Source organism: Nothobranchius furzeri, chromosome 6, assembly GCF_043380555.1.
Source record: "Nothobranchius furzeri strain GRZ-AD chromosome 6, NfurGRZ-RIMD1, whole genome shotgun sequence".
Taxonomy (NCBI): domain Eukaryota; kingdom Metazoa; phylum Chordata; class Actinopteri; order Cyprinodontiformes; family Nothobranchiidae; genus Nothobranchius; species Nothobranchius furzeri.
The window spans coordinates 75,092,252-75,116,448 of NC_091746.1; the positions used below are offsets into that span (position 1 = coordinate 75,092,252).

At 43.4% G+C, this 24,197-nt stretch overlaps 1 protein-coding gene across 3 annotated transcripts; it reads right to left on the reverse strand.

The window, feature by feature from the left end:
• Positions 1-40: 40 nt before the first annotated feature.
• On the reverse strand, positions 41-23,190 carry entpd2b (ectonucleoside triphosphate diphosphohydrolase 2b). Of its 3 annotated transcripts, none has more exons than XM_015943501.3 (9): positions 22,799-23,188; positions 16,632-16,749; positions 12,139-12,289; positions 9,766-9,925; positions 7,100-7,327; positions 6,191-6,460; positions 4,761-4,880; positions 4,503-4,637; positions 41-1,338 (listed from the first exon to the last, which is right to left on the reverse strand). In XM_015943501.3, exons 1-9 carry the CDS (start codon positions 22,913-22,915, stop codon positions 1,123-1,125), a joined length of 1,515 nt encoding a protein of 504 aa, XP_015798987.3. In that variant the 5' UTR covers positions 22,916-23,188; the 3' UTR covers positions 41-1,122. The 3 variants fall into 3 exon arrangements, with proteins under 3 accessions (XP_015798987.3, XP_054600696.2, XP_070408662.1); XM_054744721.2 differs by lacking the exon at positions 22,799-23,188 and adding an exon at positions 22,651-22,785; XM_070552561.1 differs by lacking the exon at positions 7,100-7,327 and having other exon boundaries at positions 22,799-23,190.
• Positions 23,191-24,197: the final 1,007 nt, after the last annotated feature.

Consider the following 24,197-nt stretch of genomic DNA (forward strand, 5'->3'; position numbering starts at 1 on the left):
TGATACATCAGAAAACATAAATATTCATCTGGAAGGGTAAGCCTTTTAAACACATTTAATTTAAAACGTTTCAAACATCATACAGTCAAAACCTGAATATTTTATTTAACACACATTATCCCAAATCTCACTATTGGAGTCATCACAAAAAAATTAAGGCAAAAACCTTAAAGACAAAATCTGACCTTTTTGGGTTATTTTTGTACAGAATGAGTTGGAATATACATTAATATGTTGAGTCATCCACTACAACATGACATTTATTTACAATTTAATGCAATACTATATATTATGTCACACTGTTTTGGGGAAAAACACATTTCATATTAAACAAAGAACAGAAGATATGTCCCAGAGACAACATGTGATTACCTATATTTGGTAAATGTTACGTTTGCAGACTTTGTGCATCAAACATGTGATCGGCTTTAATTTAAAACAATTTTATTATGCTTCAAGTCAAATGCTTTCTCCCAGAATGCATAAAAATACAAACAAACCCAAAAATATCTGTTGGTGAAAATGTACTCTTCAATGTGTCAGTTAGTTTAGAAGGACACTGTGTGTTTATAAAATAAAAGCACCAGCTCACTATAAAATCTTAATTTAAAATTTTTTATGTTTTAAGATAAATGCTAAAGTACGGATGAAATCACCTATAAAATGTTTTTAAAACCTAATACAGAAAAGTTTACACAATCTAAGACCAAAAAATTAAATATTTCTTTCATGGTGTGATTTATATTGAAGACAGCACCCTGGGGGAGTGGGTTATGTTGTTGTTTGCTCTGTCTGTCAGCACTGTGGGCTAAAAAAACAGCATTTGGAGTTAATTTCATTTCTATCCTATTTGATTAGAGGCTTCTTATCTCTACATGAATTAAATCACAGACAAATTCTTGTTATCTTTCCAGACATCCTTGTATAAAGGTCAGTAAAAATCTAATTAATTTTAACATTTTGGACAAACGTTCATGGACTGGAAAGAGCTAATGTGTTACAATAAAACTGAAAATCTCAAAAGCTCTAAAAGGTAAATTCAGCTGTTGAGCTGGAATAATTTAAAATAAACGAGTTAGGGTTACAGCAGTGAAGCGAAGCAGTCCAGCGGCGTTGTCGTTTCTAAATGGCGCTTTCGTCACGTCTTTTCGTTGTGCCACATCGACTTCGAAGCAAAAGGAAGGCTAGGATGACCACGAGGAGCACTACAGTGAGGAAGACGAGCGTTCCCCATGCTCCAAGGGTCAGAGCTTTTCTCACAGCCACACTTTCAGCAGGCAGCAAGTTGCTCAAACTCAGCATGTAACCCAGAGCCCAACCCACCGACGTGTCTCCAGCCTGCGGGAGAAGCAGCAATGACACCGATTTATTTAAATATTGTCAGCATACTGCAGGGCAAAAAGTACTTGGCAGCTACCGATCATGAAGTTGTCCAACTGAAAAAGATGAGCTCTGTAATTTTCATCATGAGTACATTTGAACTATGAGCCACAGAAATCCAGGAAATCTCATTCTACAAACAAGCATGAGTTCTGGCCTCATGAACCTGTTACTTCTCTACGAAGCTCTTCTAAACTCTTTACCTGTGTTAATGACATCTGTTTGAACTTGTTATCCGTGGAAATAAACACCTGTCCCCTCCCCAAACAGACTTTGACCTCCTCCATGGCCAAGACCAGCGAGCTGTCTAAGGGGGGCACGAACGTACACTTGCACAAGACAGGGATGAGCCGGTTTACGACAGGCGAGCAGCTGGGCGAGAACAGATCAATGGTTGGCACAATAACCAGAAAACGAAAGCTCACTGACCACATCTCTTGACCTGGGGCTCCATGCAAGATCTCACCTCATGAGGTACAAATGATCTTGAGAATGTGAGGAAATAGCCCAGAACTGCTGGTCCTGACCCGAGAAGAGCTGTTGCTCTAGTAACAAAGGTTACTAATGCCACTTTCTCACTAGCATCGGCTCGCTTCTGCCCGCCCCAGTCTGGTTCCACACCGCCTCAGGAATGTGGACGTGGTTAAGCACATGGGCGCTCTGTGGCCTGTGATGTCATGAGCACATTTCCAAGCACGTGGGCGGGGCAAAAGAGCGCAAAGAAATCTGCGGTGTCTCTATTATTAAGCAAAAGCGACCTGAGCAGTCTTGCTTTTGGAGACTCTCTTATGCCGCTTACACACTAGTGGTCGAATACGGGACGGGAATTTGGTTCCACACGGGTCAGATACGTGCTTTCCAGTCTGAGGAGACTCTTTTTTTCAGACTTCCTCCCCAGCGGTCCGACTGGGACGGAGGTGCCACTATGAACTAGACTGGCTGGGTGAGTAGAATCAGCCAGCGGGGGGGGACTCTTTTTCATGCTAGATGCTAAGTAAACTTCTGTGTTTGCAGCACGGAGCTGCCGCTCAGTGGGAACGGGAGAAGAGAGAGCGTGTGTGTCCCTGTCCTCTGAACAGACAGCTGCTCAGTGGAGAATGCAGTGTGTGTGTGTGTGTGTGTGTGTGTGTGTGTGTGTGTGTGTGTGTGTGTGTGTGTGTGGGCCCGTAGCAGCGGAGGACGAGAACAATAAAATAATGTGGCCCAGAGTCTCTAAAAGCAACACAGCTCATGCTTGCCTTTGTTTATCTTATTATGGAGGACGCTGCAGACTTTCCCGCGCATGTTAAATGCCGCCCACGGGCTCGGGGATTTCCGCATTCCTGAGAAGTCCTTCGGATTTATATATGAACACTACCGTCCATCCGAGACCGAACTGATGCTATCCTCCGCCGACCATACCGACACTAATGTGTAAGCAGCTTTCTAATAAATCCTGCTTTGCTGAGTCTGGCAGCAATGTGTGTGTGTGTGTGTGTGTGTGTGTGTGTGTGTGTCTCCTCACAGCAGTGAGGGACAGAGAAAACCGGCCTCAGTCAGAGGCTTGTTAACTCAACAGCATCTAGTATGATAAGGAATTGTGCATGCGGGAAGCCCCCGCGGGCTGATTCTATCCACCAATCAGAGGCTATCGATCAGATCAGATTTAATTTATAAAACACTTTTCTAGCAAAGTGCTTCACAGAATTAAAATGACCCCAAATTCCCATAACAGTTTGAAAACATTCACACACACACACACACACACACACACACACACACACACACACACACACACACACACACACACACACACACACACACACACACACACACACACACACACACACACACACACACACACACACACACAAGTAAAAATTATATTTGGCCGAGTCCAGATGAGCCAAGTAAGGTAAGGCAAGGAAACGCCATCAGAGGAGCCGTCTGCCCCGGCAGCATCAGGTCTTCCACACTAAGTCAGGGCGCTCAGAGGAGGGGGAGCATAGACCCCCACCTCTACTTAAACTCTACCTGTAGAGCGCCCAGGAAGCTACAGTCGACCCCCGCTCCCGGGGCAGAGGGCTCCTACAGAGGAAACACTGGATTAAAATGAGTAAAAATATGAAAATAAAAGAGCTAATATAAATGACAAAAGTAAGAAAATAAATAATAAATTCATATGGACAGTAAAATTGTAATATTATTAAATAATGAAATTGTGCTCAAATATAATCATATAGAATATGCAAGGCCAGTAATAAAATATAATGTAAAACGAGAAATAAAACTATAGTAAATATTTAGATAAAGGCTAACCTAAAAATATGGGTCTTGAGCCTGGACTTAAAAACATGAACGTTCTCTGCGGCCCTGAGGTCCTCTGGCAGCTCGTTCCAGAGGCGAGGGCCGTAATACTGGAAGGATGCCTCGCCGTGAGTGTGTGTCCTGACTTTAGGGATGACCAGGAGACGCCTGCCAGAGGAGCGCAGACGCTGTGAGGGTTCATATGGTAAAAACAGTTCTGAGAGATAAGAAGGCCCAAGACCATTAAGACACTTAAAAACCATTAGAAGAACCTTAAAAAAAGGACGCCTACCTCTAATGGTAGGCGTCTCTGTGAGCCAGCCAATCAGTCAGCAGTAGGCGTGTCCGCCCTGTTCGGCTCCAGGCACACCTTTATCAAGGAGAAGGCTGAAAAGACTTGCGGTTGCGCAGGAAAATGCAGGGCTACCTAAAAGAGCACACTCCCCACCCAGTCCAGGCGGAGTGGAGCTGATGCTAGTGTGTAAGGGCAATATTAGTAACACACTCCGTCGTAATGGATCTAAATCTTACAGTCCCTCTGCTTAAGCTAGCACATGTCCAGGCCTGTCTAAAACTTTCCAGAGATCACCTGGATGACCTAGAGGAGGACTGGGAGAAAGTCGTGTCATGATAGAACTCTTTGGTATAAACGCCACGCACCGTGTTTGGGAAAGGAAGAATGACTGGTTGAATCGCACGAACACCGATGATCCCAGACCGTAAACGGTTGTGTAAAAAGCATGTCAAGTGGAACAACTTGCTGCCAAATACTTCTTTGCCCAATTATATTTACAAATCACCCGGAGGTTTACAGGTCTTTCTTGTGAGGTGATTACCTTCTTTTGGAAGGAAATGAGCGGGAAGGACGAGTTATCGAAGCCGTATCCTTTTAAAATAAGAGTCCGCATAAAGACAGAGGAGGCGCAGTAGTCCTGAATACGAGACTCTTCTTTTGGAGCCAGAAGCATCATCTGAAACCAAGAAGCAGAACACGTTTACTCTTTTACAGTTCAAAGCCTAAAAGGATGCTCTCAGCCCGTGTCACGTCTGAAATGGGGAATGAGCGGTTATTCATAAATAACGGCAACACGCACTTGGCTGAACGTCTTGCTGCAGACAGTTTTGGCTGCGTCCTCCAGCTGTTGAGGAGAGTTCACGGTGATCCCGGTGATTTGCTGCAGGAAGGTGTGAATGTAGAAAAACGCAGAAAACGCCTGGAAATAAACAGCAAACAAAATCCGATTATCTGTAAACGTCTTGGTTAAACACCACTTAAAGGGACTTCACGGACTTTTGAATTTTTATGCTCGTGATCGCCCCCTCAGGCCAAAAGCGTATCAGCAGCTTCAATAGGAGGCTCGTGCATGCTGTACGTGCACACTCCTTAACGAAAATAACAGCTGAGACAGTCCCATGTGTGTGTGTGTGTGTGTGTGTGTGTGTGTGTGTGTGTGTGGCCCGGAGGACGGAGGACAGGAGAACGTGCAGCTAATTAATTAAATAATGTGGTTCTGTACCTTTCTCTTCAGCACAGCCGACAAAGGTTTATGATGGGTCAGTCCTCCTGCATGCTCAGATCATTCCCTTCCCTTGCTTGAAAAATTGTTCCAAAATGAAAGTTGAACCCACATCTTTTTTATCTGTGAATTCAATGCCGTTCGGCGAGTCTCAAATAAAAATTTGGGCATCTTACTGTAAAAAAAATACCATTAATGTAAAAAAGAAACTCTAAATGAACTATGTTCACATCCAGAATCAAACCCAGGTCTTCTGCATGAGAGTCAGACATCTTACTAGGTGAGTTAAAGTACCAATGATGTCTTTTGTATCTGTAGCATTTATATCCTTGATGACAGCTGAAACAACGTCAAACCAAAGAACGGTTCGGAGTGAAAATGGCTATTTTGTTGCTAATTAGCAGGAAATATCTAGAAGAAAGTTCTACAGAAAGTAGCTAAGGGTCCTCAGAAATGTAGCTAGCTTTGTCACTAGGCGTTAGGAACAGCGACAAAGTGGCACTGCCTCTCTCTCTGCTGCTAAAGCTACGGATAGCAAATGCTACGGGCGATGCCTGAGCGTGAACGCGCATGAAGCAGCCTGCTCGACCCGAGCATCTCTCTTTTTCTGTGATTTTACAGAAAAACAGGCAATCACAGTAAAAATGCCAGGGCTCATTCTACAGGACCAGGGCATCGCAGGAGAACGTATGAAGAAGACATTTATTATTTCTATACATGTTTTGGCTGTCACACTTCCGTAATGTCCCTTTAAGCGCAGGAAGCTACGTTTATTAGGGATAAACATGCTGAACAAAGTGAGATGCATCTGATAGCAAAACTATCAAATGTGCTGATCAGTGTCTGAGTTTGATTTTCACACATTTTCAGGGGCAGTTTCTACAACAGCCAGCTGATTGGTAATTACAATCACTGATATTTCATTTTTGTGTCCAGGTAGAGTAGGAACGTTGATATTATCTAATAAATTTCATGCATCCAGTGTGCTGCCTTAACAGTTTTCTCACCATGAAGCGTCCGGTGATTTCTGGCTGGAAAACGCCGTTGAACGAGCACCGAGAGTGGGCGCAGCTGCCGAAGGAGAAGATCCCCGACACGTTTCCCACACAGTACTCGTAGTTCCCGCCACCTCGTACCGTTAAAATAACCTCAGGGTTAAAGGGGACGGGTTTATGCTGCAGTACGCATGGCGAGTTGAACAATTTGCCCATTTTCAACGTCTTGCTGTAGTCTGCTGGATAGCAGGGATGAGTGACGGCCTGAGAGTAGAGCTGAGACTGGAAGACACAGACAGAGAGAGCTGACACACTCGTTTAGTCAGAAACTATCAGATTTACTACAAGAACCACAACGATGCTAACGCTGATGTAAAAGTCCCCCCGGTCATGAGGCCCACAATACCCCCACTGTCCACCAGAGGGTGCTATACACACCCCCATGCACTCAGTTTGAAGTTTGGATGATCCAATAGGACTTGATGGTAAATTAAATTTTAGTCATGATGGGATTTTATTTACTTTCATGCAGCTTGTTTAGATTCTGCAGCAAAAACATGCACAATGTTAAAGACTTGCAAAGTACACAGGGAACCGTTTTAGGCTGTAATTTTATTCTGTTTTTACCAAACTACATAGGCTGGCGGGACCATGATGAATAAATGCTGCGGTCATTTTTATCTGTGTTCTTTTTTCATGCCAGTGTGGATTATTATAAAATAGAAAACATAAAGGAGAGCCTGAATTTGGTCCCAATCTGAGACAAAAACACACCTTTGGACGTCCCTCCGTGGTTCATCTTGTGGCCTGCATCCAACACCAACACAGAACCTTTTCTGTTACCCTGCACCATTTTAATACCAGAACTCGTCTACATCCCGACAGTTCTGCTTTCAGCGGGGCGGATAACTGGATAATTACCTTCACAACATGAGCCAACAGCGCCTTGAGAAACTGGTCCTTGCCGTAGCACAGGAAGCTGTGGGTGTACAGAGAGTAGTCCTGGCCATAAAGACGCAGCTTTTTCGTGCTCTGTCCGTCCTCCACCAGCTGCTGGGTGGCAAATGTGATCTGGGTGGACGCTCCGCCAAAGTCCAGCGCTCCCACCGTGGGCCTGCCGGGACTGAGCCAGCGTCCCATGAAACTGTACTGCAAAAACAGGATCCATGCGTTGCTCTGGTGATGCGTTTTAGCTACAACGTCGACTTCATCCTTGTTCAGCTGAATCTGTGTGTCGTTCGTTCTTTCCACGTTCAATTGAAAACCCAAAAATAAAAGAATTGGTTGTTTTATTTATTTTTTCTTTGTGTTTGAATTGGATTGGAAAAAAATAATAATAAAAAATAAATAATTTTAGTCCCTGACAAAAAATGTGTCATGAGAAAATTAGATTTTAATAATCAGCTGCTTGGGTTTACGGGGACAGGTGTCGCGACAGTTTTCCCTAAAAAAACGCGTGTCCCTGCGTCGTGAGCGCGCACCGATTCAGGCAGCTGCACCCTGATTTCACAGTTTAACTCGTTCACTGCCAGTGACGATTAAAGTCGTCATTTGCATTTTTTTTTACTGTGTGGGCGTCGGACGAGCCCCCGCACCGTGAGAACAAACATCCCAGCTCTAAAGCCGCTCTTCATCTGCATACGTCACACGTCACGTTATCAGGAAGCAGATCATCCATGTGTTAGGAGATCGTTTTGGGCCGCTGCTGTAAAAAAAGTGAGACGAGAACCAGGAAAGCTTCTGCCGATCACAATTCAACAACGGATTATGAAAGAACGGATAACGCTCGAAACGCGCGGATTCTTCCTGATGTAAGAGGTGAGTCTCCACTTTGTTTTGGTTGTTTTGGCGTCAACATCATCCTAGCACGCAACGTTCTGTCACTCTTAAAAAACAGTAAAAACGGCGAAAAACGCTGGCAGTGAATGAGTTAAAGGAACACTTTGCAGTTTTGCTTGCTTTTAGCACCCCCATGTGTCTGTTAATCTCTGTGATTTAACCGAAAACGAAACTTATCTCCTCGCTGCGCGTTCATCTTTTAGCTGCTGATATGTCTCCTCAGCCTTCGTTAGTGTCTACAGGAGCGATTCCTCACTAAATCAAACAAATCAGCTGTGCTTACCACCTAAAACATGCAGGAAACATGAAGCACACTCCAGCTCCACCATGTCAGCTTTCCCCACCAGCAGGGACCGGACGGCAACTCTGAAGTTGCAAGTGCGATATTCTGGTCAGAGGGGGCGGTGGGGATCGGAGTGACATTTCATTAATCCTGTAAAGGGTCACTTTAACACATTCTGTCTCGAGAGAATTATTTAAAATCATGGACAGTTGCATAGTATCCCTTTATGTGGATAGAATTACATTTTACTTTGAAAAGATAAAGATGAGTGTCGTTACTTTTTCGTTCGGTTTGTGGGTGACAACAAAAACACCACGTTTATCCCACATGATGATTTCAACAGTTTCTCTAGTAGGAGGATATTCACGTTACGGCTCAACGAACACATCCTCCCTTTTATAACCCTAACCCTCCATCTACTAGAGACTGATCAACACGAAGCCTGTCCCAGTAAACCACTTTTTTCATTTTGCAAGTTTGATCCAAAATGGAAAACATGAAAAAAAAAACAAGACGTGATTTGATCTGATTTAGAAATAAAAACTAAAAATGTCATTATTTAAATAGGAAAGAATGAATGTTCCACAGATTAAGCTGGACGAAAACAGCCTATCCTGAAGCCTCGTTTACGGTCAGCCGCGGGGGTGCGGAGACGTTTGGCGTTATGGCCTAAAATCAGTATCACGATATATTGAGGATTTCACCTCGATAACGATAAATGGACGAGAACTACAGGTGTGCGCTGAAACTAAAGTTGTCCACTAGATGGGGCTGTCGCATGTATTACCTTGAGTCACATTTTTACGTGACTCAAGGTGGTGCAGCTTCTTAAAGGGACATGGAACGTTGCCAACCTACACATCTTTTCATTTTTTATTATCTAATTTACTGACATGGGAAAAATTATCCAGATAAGAGTCAGAAATGTTGATAACGATACATTTTCGATTTATTGCCCAGCCCTAGTTTGGACCGACGACGTTTTCTTGTCACACTTCTCCGTTGCCTGGTGGTGGCGCTTAGGTCTTAATCTGTGGGTGAAGGTGCTGCGTGACCCAGCTTTGACCCAGCCGGGCAAATACGACTTTTGGCACGGAAACCCATACTTCCTCACGTTACACTGGGAAGAGTTGCAAAGCAATTCCTCGCCAGGACAACTAAGGCTGTAGCGCTTTTCCCGGGTTCCGTCACCACTGCAGCCGTATCTTTGGTCCGACATTTATTTTATATGTTTTAACGCAGTCGACATCTCCAACCCCGATGTCCCGTAGTTTCCTTCCACATTTAAAAATCTGCTGCACATCTTTTCACATCGTTGGACTTTGATGAACGTTTAAAAAATTGGGCACGTCTCGGTCACGCTCTGCAGGCCCGCCGCAGAGCGCTGACATTAGTGGCGCTGTGTGTCTCCGCCACCCCACAGATGGAGAATTATTAACTAGGTTTAAGAGTCAAACATGGTCACCTTGATGAAGTTCTCCAACACATAGTTGACGGTGACCCAACCGTACGCTCCTTCTTCCTGTCCGCTCAATATGGCGGCTCCCTGGTAGTTAAACGGGTACGACTGGATTTTCTGGCCCACTTCCTCCAGAATCTGATCTGATTGCTGAGGGTCGGAAATCCTTTAAAAACAGAAATTTAAAAATTAAGTTGGACCGCCAGGAAGAAACACCGAATTATTGAACATTTCTGCATTTCTCTCGGCTAGAAGATCTGATTTAAACAAAACATCAAAGCCACAGATTGTTTACGGCAACTACGTCCATCTTTTGGTTTTATGAAAACTGACCCCCCCACCCCCCCACCCCCTCCCTGGCTGAGAATGAAATCTGTTCCAATAGACCTTCCTTCCAACATGATTATTTCACTGACACACTTTTGCATTGCTTTTTTGAATATACATATTTGTGTTAATAAATATCGACTTTAGTGACATCAGTCGCTGGTTTCATAAGTTTTATTCACCGCTACCTGACATCAATCTGTTCTTGCCATTTCTATAAAACGTTGAAACCTGGATGATGTTTTCTCATCAGAAACTGATGCTCTTATGTTTATTTTACACTTGTAAATCAGATTTATGTACAGGTCCTTCTCACAAAATTAGCATATCAAGAAAAGGTTCTCTAAACGAGCTATTAACCTAATCATCTGAATCAACTAATTAACTCTAAACACCTGCAAAAGATTCCTGAGGCTTTTAAAAACCCAGCCTGGTTCATTACTCAAAACCGCAATCATGGGTAAGACTGCCGACCTGACTGCTGTCCAGAAGGCCATCATTGACACCCTCAAGCAAGAGGGTAAGACACAGAAAGACATTTCTGAACTAATAGGCTGTTCCCAGAGTGCTGTATCAAGGCACCTCAGTGGGAAGTCTGTGGGAAGGAACAAGTGTGGCAGAAAACGCTGCACTACGAGAAGAGGTGACCGGACCCTGAGGAAGATTGTGGAGAAGGACCGATTCCAGACCTTAGGGGACCTGCGGAAGCAGTGGACTGAGTCTGGAGTAGAGACATCCAGAGCCACCGTGTACAGGCGTGTGCAGGAAATGGGCTACAGGTGCCGCATTCCCCAGGTCAAGCCACTTGTGAACCAGAAACAGCGGCAGAAGCGCCTGACCTGGGCTACAGATAAGCAGCACTGGACTGTTGCTCAGTGGTCCAAAGTACTTCTTTCAGATGAAAACAAATTTTGCACGTCATCCAGAAATCAAGGTGCCAGAGTCTGGAGGAAGACTGGGCAGAGGGAACTGCCAACATGCCTGAAGTCCAGTGTCAAGTACCCACAGTCAGTGATGGTCTGGGGCGCCATGCCAGCTGCTGGTGTTGGTCCACTGTGTTTTATCAAGGGCAGGGCCAATGCAGCTAGCTGTCAGGAGATTTTGGAGCAATTCATGCTTCCATCTGCTGAAAAGCTTTATGGAGATGAAGATTTCATTTTTCAGCACGACCTGGCACCTGCTCACAGTGCCAACACCACTGGTAAATGGTTTACTGACCATGGTATTACTGTGCTCAACTGGCCTGCCAACTCTCCTGACCTGAACCCCGTAGAGAACCTGTGGGATATTGTGAAGAGAACGTTGAGAGACGCCAGACCCAACACTCTGGATGAGCTTAAGGCCGCTATCGAAGCATCCTGGGCCTCCATAACACCTCAGCAGTGCCACAGGCTGATCGCCTCCATGCCACGCCGCACTGAAGCAGTCATTTCTGCAAAAGGATTCCCGACCAAGTATTGAGTGCATAACTGAACATAATTATTTGAAGGTTGACTTTTTTTGTATTAAAAACACTTTTCTCTTACTGGTTGGATGAAATATGCTAATATTTGAGATAGGAATTTTGGGTTTTCATGAGCTGTACGCCACAATCATCAATATTAGAAACAATAAAAGGCTTGAACTACTTCAGCTGTGTGTAATGAATCTAATATATATGAAAGTCTAATGTTTATCAGTAAATTACAGACAATAATGAACTTTATCACAACATGCTAATTATTTTAGAAGGACCTGTATATTCATGCATATCATTTGATTATTTGATTGATGACTCAGATAGCTACTTCCTGTTGGATATTTACCGACTTCTATCAGAACCTAACTGAGTCGCCTCAGATTTCATCGGTCACTGTTTGCATTTATTCTTCTGACATTTCCTTCATCTACATCGGCGTCTACTTCACCCACTGCAACGAGACTAATCTCCCACAAATGTCTCACATTAGCTAATCTAATCAGTTTGTATTGTTGTGGATTAGATTAAAATAACAGCAGACTGTCAATAATGAAGTCAGACAGTTTGTAACACAAACACAGACGATGACTCACTGTAAAATCCTCATGCCGGCCGTGGCTCCCAGGTACACAGGTGTGTTCAGGTGCCTTTCTTTAGGAATATCCCTCACAGCCTGGTCCAGACATGCCTCCAAACTTCTCCCCGCGGCCCCCTTTTGGCCCACATAGCTGGAAATTCCTCCACCTGAGTCAGCAATAACAAAATAATAGCATCCATTTCATAATCGACCTGTTGAATCCTGTTTCCACAACAGGTTGTCACCTTCGTAAACACTACATCAATTCATGTCAAGGTGCAAAGCAGTCAAAAAACCAGAAATTCCAGCTGCGCAGCCAACAGCCTGCATGGAAATCCACACATTAGAATCCATGTAAACCAGATTATGTTTTATTTTCTATGAAAACCGTTTTTATACTCAAAGTTGATCAAACTCTTGCAATTCCATAATCAGAACAGAGTCAGTTCTTCCTTTGGACTAAAAAGGAAGGATTTTTTAACCTTTAATGAATGTTCATTTTGACTCAGAGGCACAAACCAGAGGTGTTCAGAGGCAGCAGTCGGCAGCTCTCCCGTGCTTTCATAATTAAATTAGAGCTGCAATAGCGACTCTGCAAACAAGCTAGCTTTTGAACGCAAACAGAGTCTTGGATCACCCACCCCTCCTCTCAGCTATCTTCTCTGAGACGCTAATGCTGGAACTCGAAACCCGCATTTCTGATTATAATTGGTTTTCATGGCTGAACATGAAATCAGTCTCCTACACCCAGGGGCGGCGTTAGGAACAGACTAGTACACCCAAAAGACAAAATATCAGCTGGACAAAAATGTGGAGTCATCTACGAAATCCCATGCAAAATATGCAATAAAACATACATAGGAGGAACCGGACGCCAACTCAATACACGGACAATAGAACACAGAAAGGAGTGCGAGAAAGAGGCAAATCGTAAACACACAAGAGCAGCAAAAGAAGAAGCAGAAAGTACAATAAAAAAGTCAGCCGTAACAGATCACTGCACAAGAGAAAACCATATAATGGACTGGGACAACACACGGATCATAACCACCGAACAACAAAAATACAAAAGATGGATCAAGGAAGCAATCGAGATAAGGAGACGTGGATGTGGGACCATGAACAGGGACGACGGAGTTTACACATTGGACCACGCATGGGACTGCATCGTCGGAGAGGGGAGAGCGGGCAGTAGAGGGCGACAACGTCCTCTGCTGCCCGCGGATAAACGGAGAAGGAAGTGACGCCACCATCAGCGTCAGCCTGAAGAAGCCGGCAGCCGTCGGCGAAACTGTAGCTACAAACAGGTAAACAAAACTGTTTCTGTGTTTAAAAAAGAACGAAAGAATGGATTTAGAAAGACACAGCAAGAACACACCTAAGATGTAGTAGAAGCTAACCGTTGGCATTAGCAACTCCACCACACAGCAGAACTCCTCCAGCTTGTGTTATTAGTGGAGATAAAGCATCAATGTTGCAGAGCAAAGTCAGTGGTAGTTGTGTTACTGTTAGCCAATCAAAGGAGATGTAACCCATATCAACTACTCCCTGTCACATGACCCACGTCAGCTGATGTGAGGTCCCTCTCCTGATTGGCTCCTTCCACGTCGCGGCAACCATGAAAGCCGGCTGTGGAGGAATACTTCCTGCTGTGGCTACATAGATGATTAATAATTGACCTGTTGTACATTCGTGATATGTTTACCGGTAAACTGAATCGAACTTGGTGTGATAATGAACGTTTCTCTGGCCTACAGGTCAGGTTTTTCCCCCCCTTGTTGAACCGATCTTCTTCATATTGAAGTGGCGAGCTGGTTAGGACCATTCTTTGTGTTTTTTCCCCATTGTATGAAGCTGGACCCTAAGGAGGAATACCTTAAAAGTGAACCTTAAGAAAAAAAAGAGAAAAAAAAAAAAAGAAAACTTTGGCAAAGGACCAAAAGGACTCTTAACTAAAAGGGCTCTTGCACTGAAAGATCACATTGGTTTATTTTCAGTTCTGGGCATTTATTTATGTGTATGTTATATTAACTATTGTGTTTGTATTTGTGCATTTATTCAATATATTTTTGGCACAAGACACTGCAGTCTTTGGTCTCATCATTCACACCATCTAGGCTCCATAAAGAACTATTTCTTCTGCGCGTCAGTCAGTAACCACACCCATTGCAACAGTTATTCCTACACTACGTTAGAACGCTGTTAAACATTTGGGCGCCAGAGTTTTTCAAGAAAATATTCTATTTTGACACGACTCCTTCAAAAGGTTGTAGCTTGGAAATGGTTGGAGATAACGGTAAACGGTGTACGAGTCAAATCTTCAGTAGGACCCAAAGTTTATGTTAAGGAGCAAATTCACTCATCTAATTTGCGCATTATGACATCATCATGCTGCCATATTGTAATGCATCATTTTCCAGATGATCCATCATATTTTTACATATTACTTTGAAATTTCCATTATATTTAGAATGTTAAATTTATATGTACTTATAGAAAGCTCATTTTTTATTTGAATTTATTATTTCATTTTTATGATTATGTGGCACACTTTAACCTCCATATCTAATGCATCTGCTGCTTTTCATGGCCTTTTTTTTTACCATCATTTCTACATCCATCATGTTCCAAAGACAGTGAAACAAACGTAAACTCAACGTTTGGAGCTTGGATGTTCCTGATGCTACGCGCTGCGTCAGCGTCAACCTTTCTGGCTGGATGGGTGAATTTCATCATCAGAGTCAATAATCTGCTTCATAATCGGAGTCGGTCATTACCAGACAAAGAGACCGGTCAACAAAGACCAGACCTGCTGGCGATTGTAAGTTTTATCCCTCTAATATTCGCCATCTTTGTGCTGCGCTCACCTCCTCCTCTCCCTGACCGGGGGCCTCTCGGCGGGAGGTGGTTTTCAAACTCCAAAAACTCAGAAACGTTCAATATAAACACACCCATGAGTGTTGCTAGGCCTAAAGTGACACATCTCCTCTATCTTCTGGTGTTAAGTAGTAACTGCAGGAGAGATCATATTTGAAGCTGTGGCTTGAAGCGATGACCCTTGTCACAGTATTGTGACTTTGGCGCTTAAAGGGTTAAGTGGCATGACATTTTTTAAGCTAGCTTGTTGTCAAAATTTGCTACAGCAGCTTTAATTAAATGGAAAGGAGTAGGAGAAATAGAACATTTTTATTTGTAGGAAGGTTTCTAGATGTTTGTGCTTTACAAAGTTTAATGGATTGTCTTCTTGAGGCTAAACGGATTATTTTTCATGGACAACAGGAGCTCAGGAGGTAGAGCAGGTTATCCAATGATCATAGGGTTGTAGGATCGATCACCAGGGAAAGCTGCTGTCGTGCCCTTGGGCAAGACACTTAACCCACCTTGCCTGCTGGTGGTGGTCGGAGGGACCGGTGGCGCCTGTGCTCGGCAGCCTCGCCTCTGTCAGTGCGCCCCAGGGCAACTGTGGCTACATCGTAGCTCATTACCATCAGTGTGTGAATGGATGAATGACTGATTGTGTTGTGAAGTGCCTTGGGGGGTTGTAGAACCCTAGAATTCAATTCAATTCAATTGAATTCAAGTTTATTTATAAAGCGCCAAATAACGACAAGAGTCGTCTCAAGGCACTTCACATAATAAACATTCCAACACAGGTCAGTTCATTAAGCCCATCAGAAATAATGTTTCCTATATAAGGAACCCAGCAGGTCGCATCAAGTCACTGACTAGTGTCAGTGACTTGATGCAATCCTCATGCTAAGCAAGCATGTAGCGAAAGTGGAGAGGAAAACTCCCTTTTAACAGGAAGAAACCTCCAGAGAATCCTGGCTCAGTATAAGCAGCCATCCTCCACGACTCACTGGGGATCGAGAAAACACACACACACGCACGCACGCACGCACGCACGCACGCACGCACGCACACACACACACACACACACACACACACACACACACACACACACACACACACACACACACACACACACACACACACACACACACACACACACACACACACACACACACACACACACACACACACACACACACACACACACACACACACACACACACACACACACAATAAAGGCCATTCATGGAGCCAACAGAGCAAGGACAGAAGTTTGAATAAAAACAGGTTTCACCATCTCTTTATCGACCGAAACTCTCCAGATCTCGGAGGATCTCAGTCATCCTTACTTTAATAGTTTCATCCACGAGGACCTCTAGTGCCCTGCTACTTCTGTCTCTGATGTGTCCATCCTCAGTCTGTAAACTCATCACACACTGACGAGTGTTATTTGCTCCAGTGTGGTACTTTACATTAATGTGTTCATCCCAGGGCCGTTTGCTTTGTGGATCTGGGGCCATAACCGAAGAATAAAGGCACAACAAAACATTTCAGATACACAGAACGCTGGCTGCTGTTAGAGCTTGTTTTACTGGAGGACACGAGTATTTGACATGCAAAAACAGTGGCTTTAGTGTAGAGCGTGTTGCTACTTACCTTTTACGTGGCACTCGCTGTGCTGGGTGACCACACCTGTGCCATTTTGTTTGTCTGCAGGCCACTTATAAATATACATATCTGTGTGTGAAGATCCAGCATCCAGGACAATCCCATACTGCAGAGTAAAAACACACGGTGAAGCTCTGACAACGTGGCAAAAATGTGGTATCATGATCTGCTTTACCGTAAAATTACAAATTTATCACGTTTATTTGTTCACTTTTTACTATTGTTTTACTTTTTACAAAAGGATGCAACCACCACATGTTCAAGCAGCTCTAAATCAAGCTGCCTTATTGATAACGACATTTTCCTTTTGCGCTTCTACGTTGGTGAGTGTTGTGAAGTAATTCTCTGCCAGAACACAAGAGGGCGTAGTGCGTTTCTGGGGTTTCCTGCCATCATTGCACTCATGTCTCTAGTGTATTTATTATTGTGCTTTTACATTTCAGAGACCTGCACTGTCTTGTACATGTTAGCCGGTTTCTCTTGCCTCTCTATATTATTATTTTATTGTGCTTATTTCTCACTTTTGCTTATTTCTTTGGTTTTTTTGCACCAAGTACCGCAGCAATTTACATATGTTGTGATTTCTCACATCTGGCAACAAAACCCTTTTTAACATGAAAAATGTGTCTCTCAACCAAGCCCCCATAATACTGGTATGAAATTGACGCCAACACAGAAGTGAAAAAATTGCAGTTCCACCCTCATCCACTAGGGGCTGGTGTCAGAAGCGAGCAAATCCTCATTGACTCCCATGTTAAAAAAAAAACAATTTCACAGCAGAAATAAACATGTTTACAGCCTGTAATTCATAATAACGTAAATTCAGCTTTAATAATTTTCATTCTATACAAAATCTGCTGATTTTAGAAGCATTAATGTCAGTATACCTGTATCGGCAAATATCGGTTATCGACCGTAACAGTGATCTTAATATCGGATATCGATATCGGCCCCCAAAAATTCATATCGGTGCATCACTACTTTGTAGTCCTTCAGTCACGGTTGTATTAACATTTATATCGTCTGACTTTTTCCACGAGATGTTCTTCGATCTGCTCAGTGTTTGCCGCTAGATATCGTCAGCTCTCATTATCTTTGATGAAGTTAAAGGAAGCAGCATCCTGACCAATCACAAACTAGCGATCTCCGTTGCTTTCGACAGATGGTTAGAAAATTGGGCTCAAATCCGTACTTGCTAGCCTGTTGGAGAGCTCTTGCAACCACGGATAATGGCGTTGCGAGTCTCCACACCTCTGCAGATGGAGAAGCATAAACTGGGCTTTATGCTAAAATATGCTAGAAGTGCTAATGTTTAGCTACAGCTAATGATATTTTAATTAATTGATTTAATGATCCATTTGTACAGCATTTTCCTGAGGACTCCAAAGCTCATTACACTACAGTGAAGCATTCATCCGTTCACTTACACGCGTTCACACACTGCTGGTGATGAGCTACATCGGAGCCACAGCGGGCCTAGGGCGCACTGACAGAGGCGAGGCTGCCGTTCACAAGCAGTGGTGTAAATCACCAACTCACTGTTAATTCGTGTTAACAGGCTAAAGCTAAAATCATCACCAAGCATTACTTTCTTTATGATTATAAATACACACTCAGGCAATCAGGCTCAGGGTGTGTCACATCTAAAACGGTCCGGGTGGAAACATGTTCTCGATCTTTCTGTTAGAATGTGACGATTCTTTGATCTCTCTGCTTTGGCAGATTGTGAAAACTTTCAAATCTTTCATGATGATATCACGCATATGCACCAAGCATAAACAACATCCTACAAAACAGCCCTTCTGGTTCCTGTCTGGCGTGATGTGCGTAATATTTTTTGCTGAAATGACTGTAACAGGAAACCGAGGACAACGTAAAGGATATTTGAAGCACGCTGTGAAAGTTAGAGGGCAAATCTACGTGGGTCACGAATGGAGTCGCTAGGGCTGCACGATATTAGGAAAACCTGCGATATTTGATAACAATGATTAATACTGCGATGGCGATATTACTTGCGATAAATAAAAACTTCACTCTGGGACAAGAATAATCAAAAGATAAAAAAATCATAAAAATGAGAAAAGCAAAAGATGTGAGAAACGGGAAAAAGAAAATGAACAAGAAAAGGCGATCAGTGGATCCCGGGAAAAGCAGAATCAGCAGAAAGAGCCGAACAAAGCTAACTCAGGTGTTTGCCAACCATGAGAATTAAGTGCCGTCTGCCTCGGGGGCGGGCGTCTGACCTATGAGAACCCACCCAATTGGACAAATGAGTGAAGAGCTCCATTTGATTTGTTAAAAAAACATCATGCTTCTGTTTGACTGACAGAATGAATTATGTGTAGCAAACATTAGAGCTGACCATTCATTACGATATTTATCTGTTCTTTGCGATATACATTATGTGCATGCTTATATCGCGATAACGATATATTTACGATATATTGTGCAGCCCTAGGAGTCGCCTAGAGCACCACCTGCTGGTGGTGTAGGGCTGGGAGGCTGCTGCAAGCACTCAAAACCCTCCTGAACAACATTTAAAAAATAAATCTAATCAAAGAAATCATAGTCACAAGTCACAGCCCTTTCCTAATGCTGTTTTCAAAATAAAAGCCTCTCAAGCTCTAAACATTACTTGGGAATAAGCTTCACTAAAGAGAAAACATTATACACAACAAGTACGTTTATTTTAGTACTAAAAACTAACACCTCTGGTAACAAATACTGCTATCTTTTAAAATCTTTTTACAGCACTGTAGTATGGTGGCCCAGAAGGTTCAACAAAAACACCTAAAACAGAAGTGAAGTAAAAAAATAAAACAGAAGTGGAGGTTAATCACAACTTCTGCTAGAACCAACGTTTTGCTAATGATTTATTTATGCATAGAAATGTTAGTAAAGGCCAAACGAGAGTGCTCGGTTCCTCGTCTGTAACGGCCCACCATCCTGAACGCTGCTGTCGATTATGATTTTAAATCCCAATCTTGTATCAAATGTGTGCATTTCTCTTGTTTCTTAAACCTTTTTCCTGTTCTGCTGTGGACTTGGATGTAACGGGCTCGACACACGGGAGGCGACATCGCCTCTCCTCCATTAATTTTCAATGAGACATGCGCGACAAAGCGATAATCGCGGGTCTCCCTCCTGCTAAGAGAAACGCGAAAAACGTGCGTGTGAAATTTTGCGCTTGTGCACGTGTCGTGCACCGACGACCCAGCGACGCGATCCCAGAAAGTTGAAACATTTTCAACCTTTCACCGCCGTCGCTCGGACGAGGACCAATCAACAGAGGTTTCATTCACTGACCAATGAGCGGACAGGATGCTCCGTACATCTCCGAGCAAACATGGTGGAGAAGCTGATTATTATTGTTTTATAGTAAAATCAGAAGTAAGATTTCACATAACTCTAGCAGTACTTTGTGAAACATCATATCTACCACTTTATTAACTCTGAACCGCTTAAATAACCTTAATTCCCTCCAACCTGACACAGCCAATCAAAACAACGGAAGATTCGATTTCGCCGTGGAACAGAACGTGTAGACGGCTTTGCCGTGTGTCAGGTAATAAAAGCGACAGCGACGAATTTCGCTGATCGCGGTCGTTTTTCGCCTCCCGTGTGTCGAGCCTATAGCTTTGATAAAAATCATAATGAGATTTGATCGTTCTAAAAAAGCAGGGCGACCCAGAAAACGAGCAACAAGACGTCTGGCTAGCTGCATAAACACCACAAACATCACCACAGCACAGCTCCAGGTTCCTATTCTAGGTTTCCACCTTAAGTGGATTAAACGTTGTAATTAATTAACTTTGGGGAGTGTTTAATGCCAGGCGACTCCTTGGTAAAGTTGGACTATTATCTGACATTAAGAAGAGATAAGAGCAGCAAATAAAGATTTCTGTCATGAGGTCACCAAACTTTGTTACTGATAAGAGTTTTTATGACAGAAGGACAAAGACACGGAGGCCAAGCCTGAAATAGACCGAGATGAGGTCCATTTAATCATCAAACAGAAACACACCGAAGCAAAACTAAAATAAGAGTAGCATGTTTCTACATGAAACAGTGTATTATTAGACCAGGGGTGTCAAACTCACAAGGGGCCGAAATGAAACTCTGGGACGGAGTCGAGGGCCAAACTTAATATTTTTTGAAAAAGTGACGGCAAATTTGCACATTTTCTTTATCAACATATATGCAATTTTGAACCTTTAAATTTGGAAACAAACATATTTCTGCATTAACACTGAATGTGGAATAACCAAATGACACACGAGCAAGTCAGTTTTAAATAAAAGGCATCAGTGGTATTGATTACTTGTGGTATAATCAGCATTTTATAAATCTATTCACGATTTATGTTTTCTTGTTTATTCATTTTTCTTATTTTTTATTCTCCTTTTTTCTCCTGTAATACGTGTCATCGCTGCTGTGACGTCTAGCTTTCCCCACTGAGGAACAATAAAGGGATTTTCTATTCTATTCATCTATCTGCAGCCTTTCCACTTCCTGTTTACTGTAGGTTAAATCTTTTCTCACGGGCCAACAACAAAATAAAATATCATTTTATCTTAAATGAAAATGCAACATCTCACCTGTTAACTTTCATGTTTTGGAGCAGAAAAAGAGCATAAAACCAACATATTTAAAGCTCAGTTTGCTCCACTGGTTTACTGTGATGCTCACCTGTTCCAGCCAGATACCTGCATCATGGGGTTGATCTGAGCTGAGGAGGAGACTCCTGTTGTTTTGTTCATCTTCATCATAATAATGACAACATTAGATGACAACAGGTGCTCACATAGGTTTGTGCTGCTGAACATGTCTGAGCAGCTTGACCACGTTGTTGTGTGTCGGGGAGGAAACACAACCACAGAGTCGTGCTGGTCTGAGCGTGTCGCTGCTCGCTGGAGTTATATCAGCTCTGTCTGGACGTTAGTTGGAAAACTTTCTCTTTCAGTCGTGAACACATTACTGAGCGGCTAGAATCTCCGTTTCTGGGCTTCAACGTCAGAAAACAGCTGAGTGAACTCGGCGCTGAGTGAGAGGAGTGTAGTTTGTCCGAGACAGCGGAGCTGCAGACACCGGCAGCAGGCGCTGAAAAAACACAAAGGAGGGGGCACTTCGGCTGCTAACGCCGCAAAGCATCATAGGAGTTGAAGTCTTTGCGTTAAATCAGCCAGTGGGTCAGTTTTAATTTATTTTTGATATTTATCTCGCGGGCCACATAAAAATGCTCCGCGGGCCTTGTGTCTGACACATGTGTATTAGAGGATGAAATACAAGCACTGAGACTCTTCACCCAATAATCTTTTGAAGTTTTATGGAAAATCTGAAGCATCAGTAGGAAATTAAACCTATTTTAGTTATTTCAAGGGTGACTTTTTTTGTATTATTTTTCTTTTGCGACCTATTTATTTTTCTTAGCATTTTCTTCGTTTTCGGTTTCGTGATTTTGACTAGGGATGTTCCGATCACACGTTTTAGTCCAGATCCAATTCCGTACCTGCCAATACGAGTCCCTATCCGATACTTCAACAAAGCTATAAAATAGTAGTAGTGGGTTTTTTTTATTTCAAACAAACAAGCAAACAAACAAAGAAAACGTACATCATTTTAAATCGCCATCCTTTTTTCTTCTTCTTTGCTTGAAAAGGAGTAGACTGTAGTCGAAACGTATATGTCCCCACCCCTCATATACATATGACCCTTTACTAATAATTAATTTACCAAACTTAACACAAAACCACTTTAAAACAACAAATAGTACAGATCACCCAAACAACCAAAACATAAAGGAAAACTGTTTGACAGGTCTTGTAGGACTCAGATGAATCAGCTGAATAATGTCAATGTTTATTTTATGAAGAAAGCAGCTGATTATCAGTTATGGTCTGTTTAAAAAAGAAGGAAAACTAGAATTTACTTTGCTGTACCAAACCAAGACTTGGGTCAACCCCAGCTAGAACTGCTTTACACACGCCAACATAAAAGGTTGACCTACTTCTTTTCGGCGGTATTTGGCTTCCATACAACCTCACGGACTTAGAAAAAGCTGCTGAATTGTTTTTTTTCCTTCTCCTGGTTTCACGCCATGCCAACAGCTTCACACGGATACACACACCCTACCATCCCGGAGGAGCGGACCTTACCGTGAACCCCGGCGCCTCCCGGACGTCCTCGGTGGGAACCGTGAGGAGCAGGATGGCAACAAGTCCAAAGATCAGGAGAGCGAAGGGGACGACGGGAAGAGAGGAACACTGAGCCATGAAGTGAAAGTGAGAAGCGTCCCTCTGCCCTGGACATGTGAGACCTGACCCGGTATGAGTTGGGGGTGTCTGGTCGCGCCTCTTCGCGCTTCACCTGCTGCCTCGGCTCACATTCACCCACATGTATGTCCTCCTCTCTCCTCTCCTGGACTCCTGCTCCTCTCCGGTCAGTGAACGCAAACAGCTCCCAGGAAACGCCAGCCAAGGAGGCAAAAATGTCTATCATGTCCAGAGCTGAGAGGATAAAAGCAACCTGCTGCTCCAGAGTGAAAGGGTGGAGCTATCTAACCACCTCCTCATTTCCTTATTTAAGGTGTAAAAATAAACGCATACTCAGATATTTCATATCACACATGGGTGGTCTAATCTGGCACAGGTTGAGATTTTGTTGTTGTTTTCCTGCAGAATTTACACACGGATAGGAGTTAAAACCCAACGTGCAAACTGCCCTCATTTGAATGAAAACAGCAGGAACGTCAGCCTCACCACCTTGTTTTAGGCTCAAAGACGGCTCAGAAGAGGGATTGTTCAGAGTATTTATGATCAGTTAGGATTTTACCTGCAGACAGCAGAGAGATCTCACACAACGTTTTTTACACAACTCATGTTGTTTCCTAAAAACATCCCTGTGATGTCACAGTCGGTGGTAGCCAGAGGTGCCACGCCAAGGCGCTGAAGAGAGGCGCTAGTTCTATCTCGAACGCCGCGGCACGTCTCCGGTGTTCCCCAGGCAAATGCTGTTGACTGGCAGACCGAGGGGGCGGAGCCACTAACACACACACACACACAGCTCACAACACTGTGACATCATAATGTACCAGATAACATCATAGTGTACCTCTTAGCCTATGGCAGTGGCAGATTTAAATTAAAATGTAGTGCTGAGTTTTTAACCTGAAGACGGCACAAAACTGACAGTTTTAGTCAGAACATTTACGTTTTAACTAAGATGCACTAAAGTGCCAAATTATTGACTACACGTGTCTACCGCACGACTATGAAAAAAGTTGATTTGGGGGTGACTTGCTCTTTAAGTTAGTAAACAAAAGTGGCCGTGAGCTGTGTTGCTTTTGGAGACCTCGTACATGAAGCACACAGCTTCCTACTGTCTCACTGAGCAGTGGTGCGGCACAGCAGCCTGTCCTCGTGCCGCGGCAGGTCTGAGCTTCAAGGCAAAATTCCACTATCTCCGCTCCGCCCCCGCCCTCCGCTGCCGCTCGCTTCCGAACTCAAATTATACTGGTACCCGCTCTACAACGGCTCCGCTCCGGTGCGGAGACCT